The sequence below is a fragment of the Heptranchias perlo genome, chromosome 28, assembly GCF_035084215.1.
Source record: "Heptranchias perlo isolate sHepPer1 chromosome 28, sHepPer1.hap1, whole genome shotgun sequence".
NCBI classification, from domain to species: Eukaryota; Metazoa; Chordata; class Chondrichthyes; order Hexanchiformes; family Hexanchidae; genus Heptranchias; species Heptranchias perlo.
Genome location: NC_090352.1, coordinates 108,458 through 120,744, shown reverse-complemented (window position 1 = coordinate 120,744; position 12,287 = coordinate 108,458). Strand labels below are relative to the sequence as shown.

The window sequence follows — 12,287 nt, the reverse complement described above, 5'->3', positions numbered from 1 at the left end:
GCTCCACTCCTCACTCTTTATTTCCCTGCTCCTCTCCTCGCTCTTTATTTACCAGCTCCTCTCCTCGCTCTTTATTTACCTGCTCCGCTCCTCACTCTTTATTTACCAGCTCCTCTCCTCGCTCTTTATTTACCTGCTCCTCACTCTTTATTTACCTGCTCCGCTCCTCACTCTTTATTTTCCTGCTCCTCACTCATTATTTACCTGCTCCACTCCTCACTCTTTATTTACCAGCTCCTCTCCTCGCTCTTTATTTACCTGCTCCTCACTCTTTATTTACCTGCTCCGCTCCTCACTCTTTATTTACCAGCTCCTCTCCTCGCTCTTTATTTACCTGCTCCTCACTCTTTATTTACCTGCTCCGCTCCTCACTCTTTATTTACCTGCTCCACTCCTCACTCTTTATTTACCTGCTCCACTCCTCACTCTTTATTTACCTGCTCCACTCCTCACTCTTCATTTCCCTGCTCCACTCCTCACTCTTTATTTACCTGCTCCACTCCTCGCTCATTATTTACCTGCTCCACTCCTCACTCTTTATTTACCTGCTCCACTCCTCACTCTTTATTTACCTGCTCCTCTCCTCACTCTTTATTTACCTGCTCCGCTCCTCACTCTTTATTTACCTGCTCCTCTCCTCACTCTTTATTTACCTGCTCCACTCCTCACTCTTTATTTACCTGCTCCACTCCTCACTCTTTATTTACCTGCTCCGCTCCTCACTCTTTATTTACCTGCTCCACTCCTCACTCTTTATTTACCTGCTCCACTCCTCACTCTTTATTTACCTGCTCCGCTCCTCACTCTTTATTTACCTGCTCCGCTCCTCACTCTTTATTTACCTGCTCCGCTCCTCACTCTTTATTTACCTGCTCCTCTCCTCACTCTTTATTTACCTGCTCCTCTCCTCGCTCTTTATTTACCTGCTCCACTCCTCACTCTTTATTTACCTGCTCCTCTCCTCACTCTTTATTTACCTGCTCCTCTCCTCGCTCTTTATTTACCTGCTCCACTCCTCACTCTTTATTTACCTGCTCCTCTCCTCGCTCTTTATTTACCTGCTCCGCTCCTCACTCTTTATTTACCTGCTCCTCTCCTCACTCTTTATTTACCTGCTCCTCTCCTCGCTCTTTATTTACCTGCTCCGCTCCTCACTCTTTATTTACCTGCTCCTCTCCTCACTCTTTATTTACCTGCTCCACTCCTCACTCTTTATTTACCTGCTCCACTCCTCACTCTTTATTTACCTGCTCCGCTCCTCGCTCTTTATTTACCTGCTCCGCTCCTCACTCTTTATTTACCTGCTCCACTCCTCACTGTTTATTTCCCTGCTCCTCTCCTCACTCTTTATTTACCTGCTCCACTCCTCACTCTTTATTTACCTGCTCCGCTGCTCACTCTTTATTTACCAGCTCCTCTCCTCGCTCTTTATTTACCTGCTCCTCTCCTCGCTCTTTATTTACCTGCTCCTCTCCTCGCTCTTTATTTACCTGCTCCACTCCTCACTCTTTATTTACCTGCTCCGCTCTGTGCTCTTTATTTAGCTGCTCCGCTCCTCGCTCTTTATTTACCTGCTCCACTCCTCACTCTTTATTTACCAGCTCCTCTCCTCGCTCTTTATTTACCTGCTCCGCTCCTCGCTCTTTATTTACCTGCTCCACTCCTCACTCATTATTTACCTGCTCCTCTCCTCACTCATTATTTACCTGCTCCACTCCTCGCTCTTTATTTACCTGCTCCTCTCCTCGCTCTTTATTTACCTGCTCCTCTCCTCGCTCTTTATTTACCTGCTCCACTCCTCACTCTTTATTTACCTGCTCCTCTCCTCGCTCTTTATTTACCTGCTCCTCTCCTCGCTCTTTATTTACCTGCTCCTCTCCTCCCTCTTTATTTACCTGCTCCTCTCCTCGCTCTTTATTTACCTGCTCCACTCCTCACTCTTTATTTACCTGCTCCTATCCTCACTCTTTATTTACCTGCTCCACTCCTCACTCATTATTTACCTGCTCCTCTCCTCACTCATTATTTACCTGCTCCACTCCTCGCTCTTTATTTACCTGCTCCTCTCCTCGCTCTTTATTTACCTGCTCCTCTCCTCGCTCTTTATTTACCTGCTCCACTCCTCACTCTTTATTTGCCTGCTCCTCTCCTCGCTCTTTATTTACCTGCTCCTCTCCTCGCTCTTTATTTACCTGCTCCTCTCCTCGCTCTTTATTTACCTGCTCCTCTCCTCACTCTTTATTTACCTGCTCCACTCCTCACTCTTTATTTACCTGCTCCTCTCCTCACTCTTTATTTACCTGCTCCTCACTCTTTATTTACCTGCTCCACTCCTCACTCTTTATTTACCTGCTCCTCTCCTCGCTCTTTATTTACCTGCTCCTCTCCTCACTCTTTATTTACCTGCTCCTCTCCTCACTCTTCATTTACCTGCTCCTCACTCTTTATTTACCTGCTCCACTCCTCACTCTTTATTTACCTGCTCCTCTCCTCGCTCTTTATTTACCTGCTCCACTCCTCGCTCATTATTTACCTGCTCCGCTCCTCACTCTTTATTTACCTGCTCCTCTCCTCACTCTTTATTTACCTGCTCCTCTCCTCACTCTTTATTTACCTGCTCCGCTCCTCACTCATTATTTACCTGCTCCTCTCCTCACTCTTTATTTACCTGCTCCACTCCTCGCTCATTATTTACCTGCTCCTCTCCTCACTCTTTATTTACCTGCTCCTCTCCTCACTCTTTATTTACCTGCTCCGCTCCTCACTCTTTATTTACCTGCTCCTCTCCTCGCTCTTTATTTACCTGCTCCACTCCTCGCTCATTATTTACCTGCTCCGCTCCTCGCTCTTTATTTACCTGCTCCTCTCCTCACTCTTTATTTACCTGCTCCGCTCCTCACTCTTTATTTACCTGCTCCACTCCTCGCTCATTATTTACCTGCTCCGCTCCTCGCTCTTTATTTACCTGCTCCTCTCCTCGCTCTTTATTTACCTGCTCCTCTCCTCGCTCTTTATTTACCAGCTCCTCTCCTCGCTCTTTATTTACCTGCTCCTCTCCTCGCTCTTTATTTACCTGCTCCACTCCTCGCTCTTTATTTACCTGCTCCTCTCCTCGCTCTTTATTTACCTGCTCCTCTCCTCGCTCTTTATTTACCTGCTCCTCTCCTCGCTCTTTATTTACCTGCTCCTCTCCTCACTCTTTATTTACCTGCTCCACTCCTCACTCTTTATTTACCTGCTCCTCTCCTCACTCTTTATTTACCTGCTCCACTCCTCACTCTTTATTTACCTGCTCCACTCCTCACTCTTTATTTACCTGCTCCACTCCTCACTCTTTATTTACCTGCTCCTCTCCTCACTCTTTATTTACCTGCTCCTCACTCTTTATTTACCTGCTCCACTCCTCACTCTTTATTTACCTGCTCCTCTCCTCGCTCTTTATTTACCTGCTCCTCTCCTCACTCTTTATTTACCTGCTCCTCTCCTCACTCTTTATTTACCTGCTCCACTCCTCACTCTTTATTTACCTGCTCCTCTCCTCACTCTTTATTTACCTGCTCCTCACTCTTTATTTACCTGCTCCACTCCTCACTCTTTATTTACCTGCTCCTCTCCTCGCACTTTATTTCCCTGCTCCGCTCCTCGCTCTTTATTTACCTGCTCCACTCCTCGCTCATTATTTACCTGCTCCGCTCCTCACTCTTTATTTACCTGCTCCTCTCCTCACTCTTTATTTACCTGCTCCTCTCCTCACTCTTTATTTACCTGCTCCGCTCCTCACTCTTTATTTACCTGCTCCGCTCCTCACTCTTTATTTACCTGCTCCTCTCCTCACTCTTTATTTACCTGCTCCTCTCCTCACTCTTTATTTACCTGCTCCTCTCCTCACTCTTTATTTACCTGCTCCGCTCCTCACTCTTTATTTACCTGCTCCTCTCCTCACTCTTTATTTACCTGCTCCTCTCCTCACTCTTTATTTACCTGCTCCTCTCCTCACTCTTTATTTACCTGCTCCTCTCCTCACTCTTTATTTACCTGCTCCACTCCTCGCTCTTTATTTACCTGCTCCTCTCCTCACTCTTTATTTACCTGCTCCACTCCTCGCTCATTATTTACCTGCTCCGCTCCTCGCTCTTTATTTACCTGCTCCTCTCCTCACTCTTTATTTACCTGCTCCGCTCCTCACTCTTTATTTACCTGCTCCTCTCCTCGCTCTTTATTTACCTGCTCCACTCCTCGCTCATTATTTACCTGCTCCGCTCCTCGCTCTTTATTTACCTGCTCCTCTCCTCACTCTTTATTTACCTGCTCCGCTCCTCACTCTTTATTTACCTGCTCCACTCCTCGCTCATTATTTACCTGCTCCGCTCCTCGCTCTTTATTTACCTGCTCCTCTCCTCGCTCTTTATTTACCTGCTCCTCTCCTCGCTCTTTATTTACCAGCTCCTCTCCTCGCTCTTTATTTACCTGCTCCACTCCTCGCTCTTTATTTACCTGCTCCTCTCCTCACTCTTTATTTACCTGCTCCTCTCCTCGCTCTTTATTTACCTGCTCCACTCCTCGCTCATTATTTACCTGCTCCACTCCTCACTCTTTATTTACCTGCTCCACTCCTCACTCTTTATTTACCTGCTCCACTCCTCACTCTTTATTTACCTGCTCCACTCCTCACTCTTTATTTACCCGCTCCACTCCTCACTCTTTATTTACCTGCTCTACTCCTCACTCTTTATTTACCTGCTCCACTCCTCACTCTTTATTTACCAGCTCCTCTCCTCGCTCTTTATTTACCTGCTCCTCTCCTCACTCTTTATTTACCAGCTCCTCTCCTCGCTCTTTATTTACCTGCTCCTCTCCTCGCTCTTTATTTACCTGCTCCTCTCCTCGCTCTTTATTTACCAGCTCCTCTCCTCACTCCTTATTTACCTGCTCCACTCCTCGCTCATTATTTACCTGCTCCACTCCTCACTCTTTATTTACCTGCTCCACTCCTCACTCTTTATTTACCTGCTCCTCTCCTCGCTCTTTATTTACCTGCTCCACTCCTCACTCTTTATTTCCCTGCTCCTCTCCTCGCTCTTTATTTACCAGCTCCACTCCTCACTCTTTATTTACCAGCTCCTCTCCTCGCTCTTTATTTACCTGCTCCACTCCTCACTCTTTATTTCCCTGCTCCTCTCCTCGCTCTTTATTTACCAGCTCCACTCCTCACTCTTTATTTACCAGCTCCTCTCCTCGCTCTTTATTTACCAGCTCCACTCCTCACTCTTTATTTACCAGCTCCTCTCCTCGCTCTTTATTTACCAGCTCCACTCCTCGCTCTTTATTTGCCTGCTCCTCTCCTCGCTCTTTATTTACCAGCTCCTCTCCTCGCTCTTTATTTACCTGCTCCGCTCCTCACTCTTTATTTACCAGCTCCTCTCCTCGCTCTTTATTTACCTGCTCCTCTCCTCACTCTTTATTTACCAGCTCCACTCCTCACTCTTTATTTACCAGCTCCTCTCCTCGCTCTTTATTTACCAGCTCCACTCCTCACTCTTTATTTACCAGCTCCTCTCCTCGCTCTTTATTTACCAGCTCCACTCCTCACTCTTTATTTACCTGCTCCGCTCCTCGCTCTTTATTTGCCTGCTCCTCTCCTCGCTCTTTATTTACCAGCTCCTCTCCTCGCTCTTTATTTACCTGCTCCTCTCCTCGCTCTTTATTTACCTGCTCCTCTCCTCGCTCTTTATTTACCAGCTCCACTCCTCACTCTTTATTTACCTGCTCCGCTCCTCGCTCTTTATTTGCCTGCTCCTCTCCTCGCTCTTTATTTACCTGCTCCTCTCCTCGCTCTTTATTTACCTGCTCCGCTCCTCACTCTTTATTTACCAGCTCCGCTCCTCGCTCTTTATTTACCTGCTCCGCTCCTCACTCTTTATTTACCTGCTCCACTCCTCACTCTTTATTTACCTGCTCCACTCCTCACTCTTTATTTGCCTGCTCCTCTCCTCACTCTTTATTTACCTGCTCCACTCCTCGCTCATTATTTACCTGCTCCACTCCTCACTCTTTATTTACCTGCTCCACTCCTCACTCTTTATTTACCAGCTCCTCTCCTCGCGCTTTATTTACCTGCTCCTCTCCTCACTCTTTATTTACCAGCTCCTCTCCTCGCTCTTTATTTACCTGCTCCTCTCCTCGCTCTTTATTTACCTGCTCCTCTCCTCGCTCTTTATTTACCTGCTCCTCTCCTCGCTCTTTATTTACCTGCTCCTCTCCTCACTCTTTATTTACCAGCTCCTCTCCTCGCTCTTTATTTACCTGCTCCACTCCTCACTCTTTATTTCCCTGCTCCTCTCCTCGCTCTTTATTTACCAGCTCCACTCCTCACTCTTTATTTACCAGCTCCTCTCCTCGCTCTTTATTTACCAGCTCCACTCCTCACTCTTTATTTACCAGCTCCTCTCCTCGCTCTTTATTTACCAGCTCCACTCCTCGCTCTTTATTTGCCTGCTCCTCTCCTCACTCTTTATTTACCAGCTCCTCTCCTCGCTCTTTATTTACCTGCTCCACTCCTCGCTCTTTATTTACCTGCTCCGCTCCTCACTCTTTATTTACCAGCTCCTCTCCTCGCTCTTTATTTACCTGCTCCTCACTCTTTATTTACCTGCTCCGCTCCTCACTCTTTATTTACGTGCTCCACTCCTCACTCTTTATTTACCTGCTCCACTCCTCGCTCATTATTCACCTGCTCCACTCCTCGCTCATTATTTACCTGCTCCACTCCTCACTCCTTATTTACCTGCTCCACTCCTCACTCTTTATTTACCTGCTCCACTCCTCACTCTTTATTTACCTGCTCCACTCCTCACTCTTTATTTCCCTGCTCCACTCCTCGCTCTTTATTTACCTGCTCCGCTCCTCGCTCTTTATTTACCTGCTCCACTCCTCACTCTTTATTTACCTGCTCCACTCCTCACTCTTTATTTACCTGCTCCACTCCTCGCTCTTTATTTACCTGCTCCACTCCTCACTCTTTATTTACCTGCTCCACTCCTCACTCTTTATTTACCTGCTCCACTCCTCGCTCTTTATTTACCTGCTCCACTCCTCACTCTTTATTTACCTGCTCCGCTCCTCACTCTTTATTTCCCTGCTCCACTCCTCGCTCATTATTTACCTGCTCCGCTCCTCGCTCTTTATTTACCTGCTCCGCTCCTCACTCTTTATTTACCTGCTCCACTCCTCGCTCATTATTTACCTGCTCCGCTCCTCGCTCTTTATTTACCTGCTCCTCTCCTCACTCTTTATTTACCTGCTCCATTCCGAGCTCTTTATTTACCTGCTCCACTCCTCACTCTTTATTTACCTGCTCCACTCCTCACTCTTTATTTACCTGCTCCTCACTCTTTATTTACCTGCTCCACTCCTCACTCTTTATTTACCAGCTCCTCTCCTCGCTCTTTATTTACCTGCTCCTCTCCTCGCTCTTTATTTACCTGCTCCTCTCCTCACTCTTTATTTACCTGCTCCGCTCCTCACTCTTTATTTACCAGCTCCTCTCCTCACTCTTTATTTACCTGCTCCTCTCCTCACTCTTTATTTACCTGCTCCTCTCCTCACTCTTTATTTACCTGCTCCGCTCCTCACTCTTTATTTACCTGCTCCTCTCCTCACTCTTTATTTACCAGCTCCTCTCCTCGCTCTTTATTTACCTGCTCCACTCCTCACTCTTTATTTACCTGCTCCGCTCCTCACTCTTTATTTACCTGCTCCACTCCTCACTCTTTATTTACCTGCTCCTCTCCTCACTCTTTATTTACCTGCTCCTCTCCTCGCTCTTTATTTACCTGCTCCGCTCCTCACTCTTTATTTACCTGCTCCGCTCCTCACTCTTTATTTACCTGCTCCACTCCTCACTCTTTATTTACCTGCTCCTCTCCTCACTCTTTGTTTACCTGCTCCACTCCTCACTCTTTATTTCCCAGCTCCTCTCCTCGCTCTTTATTTACCTGCTCCTCTCCTCACTCTTTATTTACCTGCTCCTCTCCTCGCTCTTTATTTTCCTGCTCCACTCCTCACTCTTTATTTACCTGCTCCACTCCTCACTCTTTATTTACCTGCTCCGCTCTGTGCTCTTTATTTACCTGCTCCGCTCCTCGCTCTTTATTTACCTGCTCCACTCCTCACTCTTTATTTACCAGCTCCTCTCCTCGCTCTTTATTTACCTGCTCCGCTCCTCGCTCTTTATTTACCTGCTCCACTCCTCACTCATTATTTACCTGCTCCTCTCCTCACTCTTTATTTACCTGCTCCACTCCTCACTCATTATTTACCTGCTCCTCTCCTCACTCATTATTTACCTGCTCCACTCCTCGCTCTTTATTTACCTGCTCCTCTCCTCGCTCTTTATTTACCTGCTCCTCACTCTTTATTTACCTGCTCCTCTCCTCACTCTTTATTTACCTGCTCCTCTCCTCGCTCTTTATTTACCTGCTCCTCTCCTCGCTCTTTATTTACCTGCTCCTCTCCTCACTCTTTATTTACCTGCTCCTCTCCTCGCTCTTTATTTACCTGCTCCTCACTCTTTATTTACCTGCTCCTCACTCTTTATTTACCTGCTCCTCTCCTCACTCATTATTTACCTGCTCCTCTCCTCACTCTCTATTTACCTGCTCCACTCCTCGCTCTTTATTTACCTGCTCCACTCCTCGCTCTTTATTTACCTGCTCCACTCCTCGCTCTTTATTTACCTGCTCCTCTCCTCGCTCTTTATTTACCTGCTCCTCTCCTCGCTCTTTATTTACCTGCTCCTCTCCTCACTCTTTATTTACCTGCTCCTCTCCTCGCTCTTTATTTACCTGCTCCACTCCTCACTCTTTATTTACCTGCTCCACTCCTCACTCTTTATTTACCTGCTCCTCTCCTCGCTCTTTATTTACCTGCTCCTCTCCTCGCTCTTTATTTACCTGCTCCGCTCCTCGCTCTTTATTTACCTGCTCCGCTCCTCGCTCTTTATTTACCTGCTCCACTCCTCACTCATTATTTACCTGCTCCGCTCCTCGCTCTTTATTTACCTGCTCCACTCCTCACTCATTATTTACCTGCTCCACTCCTCGCTCATTATTTACCTGCTCCTCTCCTCGCTCTTTATTTACCTGCTCCACTCCTCACTCTTTATTTACCTGCTCCACTCCTCACTCTTTATTTACCTGCTCCTCTCCTCGCTCTTTATTTACCTGCTCCTCTCCTCGCTCTTTATTTACCTGCTCCGCTCCTCGCTCTTTATTTACCTGCTCCGCTCCTCGCTCTTTATTTACCTGCTCCACTCCTCACTCATTATTTACCTGCTCCGCTCCTCGCTCTTTATTTACCTGCTCCACTCCTCACTCATTATTTACCTGCTCCACTCCTCGCTCTTTATTTACCTGCTCCACTCCTCACTCTTTATTTACCTGCTCCTCTCCTCGCTCATTATTTACCTGCTCCTCTCCTCGCTCTTTATTTACCTGCTCCATTGCGCTCCCTCCCTTCTTGTGAAAGAACACCTGGTCTCTGTGTACTTTACAGAGACACAATCAAGGTGGGACATTCTTTCTTTTGGACACCTGTGTACTGCTGTATTAATCATTTTGTATGTCACATTTTTATTTGTTAAATTAAGACAGAAAAGAGTTTTTTCCATAAAAATATAAAACAAATCATTATGGTCAAAATAACTATTCCATCAGGAAGAGTGGTTGTTCCAGCCAATAATGAAACACACTGGATCCATTTAACTAAGGGATTTAAAATTTATCTGAATAAATAAACTGAAGCTCACACTATTCGAAGAGATCACAAGGTGAGGGAACACCTACCAACTTCCCCTGCGTTTGGCCATGGGTTTGTGCTCTGCATCACGGTGAACAACGTGTCCGAGATATCGGAGAGAAGATAATCGAAGTCGCACAGAATGGTGTTCCCCTCCTCCATTGGGACTGAATCTTGGAATATTTGACTTGACCATTTCTCTGCACTCTTTGCAATGAAATCCTCCTGAAAATACACAGTTCTACAGCTTGTCAGCTAAAGCTTTAAGGAACAATGATCTCTAAAACACACAACTCAAAGTAAGAACTCATTTGAACCAATGGCATTAATTCTAATGAAACAGAGTAATTTGGACCAGTTAGTTGATCGAGCAGCTGAGGTGATGAGCTCTCACTCAGAGAATCAGCACAGTAACTGTGTGCTGTAGTAACTGTTCGGGAGGTGACACTTTACACAACGTGTTGGTCTCCATTTCAAAACAATGCCGCTTTCCAGGTAATTATTCCCATAAATTAAAAAAAGTTTTCCCCAAATCATGAAGACCAGAGTCATTGTAAAATCAGAGAGACCAGAGTCATTGTAAAATCAGAGAGACCAGGGTCATTGTAAAATCAGAAAGACCAGGGTCATTGTAAAATCAGAGAGACCAGGGTCATTGTAAAATCAGAGAGACCAGAGTCATTGTAAAATCAGAGAGACCAGGGTCATTGTAAAATCAGAGAGACCAGGGTCATTGTAAAATCAGAGAGACCAGGGTCATTGTAAAATCAGAGAGACCAGGGTCATTGTAAAATCAGAGAGACCAGGGTCATTGTAAAATCAGAGAGACCAGGGTCATTGTAAAATCAGAGAGACCAGGGTCATTGTAAAATCAGAGAGACCAGAGTCATTGTAAAATCAGAGAGACCAGGGTCATTGTAAAATCAGAGAGACCAGGGTCATTGTAAAATCAGAGAGACCAGGGTCATTGTAAAATCAGAGAGACCAGAGTCATTGTAAAATCAGAGAGACCAGGGTCATTGTAAAATCAGAGAGACCAGGGTCATTGTAAAATCAGAGAGACCAGGGTCATTGTAAAATCAGAAAGACCAGGGTCATTGTAAAATCAGAGAGACCAGAGTCATTGTAAAATCAGAGAGACCAGGGCCATTGTAAAATCAGAGAGACCAGGGTCATTGTAAAATCAGAGAGACCAGGGTCATTGTAAAATCAGAGAGACCAGGGTCATTGTAAAATCAGAAAGACCAGGGTCATTGTAAAATCAGAGAGACCAGAGTCATTGTAAAATCAGAGAGACCAGAGTCATTGTAAAATCAGAGAGACCAGAGTCATTGTAAAATCAGAGAGACCAGAGTCATTGTAAAATCAGAGAGACCGGGGTCATTGTAAAATCAGAGAGACCGGGGTCATTGTAAAATCAGAGAGACCAGGGTCATTGTAAAATCTACTCATTGGAGTTCAGAAGAATGAGAGGCGATCTTATTGAAACATATAAGATTGTGAAGGGGCTTGATCGGGTGGATGCAGTAAGGATGTTCCCAAAGATGGGTGAAACTAGAACTAGGGGGCATAATCTTAGAATAAGATGAGGAGATGAGGAGAAAACTGAGATGAGGAGAAACTTCTTCACTCAGAGGGTGGTAGGTCTGTGGAATTTGCTGCCCCAGGAAGCTGTGGAAGCTACATCATTAGATAAATTTAAAACAGAAATAGACAGTTTTCTAGAAGTAAAGGGAATTAGGGGTTATGGGGAGCGGGCAGGAAATTGGACATGAAGCTGAGTTCGGATCGGTCAATGCCCTGTGGGTGGCGGAGAGGGCCCAGGGGCTGTGTGGCCGGGTCCTGCTCCTACTTCTTGTGTTCTTTAGATTTGTGGTTGGGATCAGATCAGCCATGATCTTATTGAATGGCGGAGCAGGCTCGAGGGGCCGATTGGCCTACTCCTGCTCCAATTTCTTATGTTCTTATGTACCAGAGTCATTGTAAAATCAGAGAGACCAGGGTCATTGTAAAATCAGAGAGACCAGGGTCATTGTAAAATCAGAGAGACCAGGGTCATTGTAAAATCAGAGAGACCGGGGTCATTGTAAAATCAGAGAGACCGGGGTCATTGTAAAATCAGAGAGACCGGGGTCATTGTAAAATCAGAGAGACCGGGGTCATTGTAAAATCAGAGAGACCGGGGTCATTGTAAAATCAGAGAGACCAGGGTCATTGTAAAATCAGAGAGACCAGGGTCATTGTAAAATCAGAGAGACCGGGGTCATTGTAAAATCAGAGAGACCGGGGTCATTGTAAAATCAGAGAGACCAGGGTCATTGTAAAATCAGAGAGACCAGAGTCGTTGTAAAATCAGAGAGACCGGGGTCATTGTAAAATCAGAGAGACCGGGGTCATTGTAAAATCAGAGAGACCGGGGTCATTGTAAAATCAGAGAGACCGGGGTCATTGTAAAATCAGAGAGACCGGGGTCATTGTAAAATCAGAGAGAC

At 45.8% G+C, this 12,287-nt stretch overlaps 1 protein-coding gene across 1 annotated transcript in view; it reads right to left on the bottom strand.

Annotated features, from left to right (window-relative positions):
• Window positions 1-12,287, bottom strand: part of LOC137344767 (carbohydrate-responsive element-binding protein-like) — a 400,141-nt gene that overhangs the window by 295,575 nt on the left and 92,279 nt on the right. The window contains exon 4 of the mRNA XM_068007895.1: window positions 9,843-10,020. Coding sequence (XP_067863996.1) covers window positions 9,843-9,957 — 115 coding nt within the window. The 5' untranslated portion in view covers window positions 9,958-10,020. The remainder of the gene's footprint in view (window positions 1-9,842; window positions 10,021-12,287) is intronic.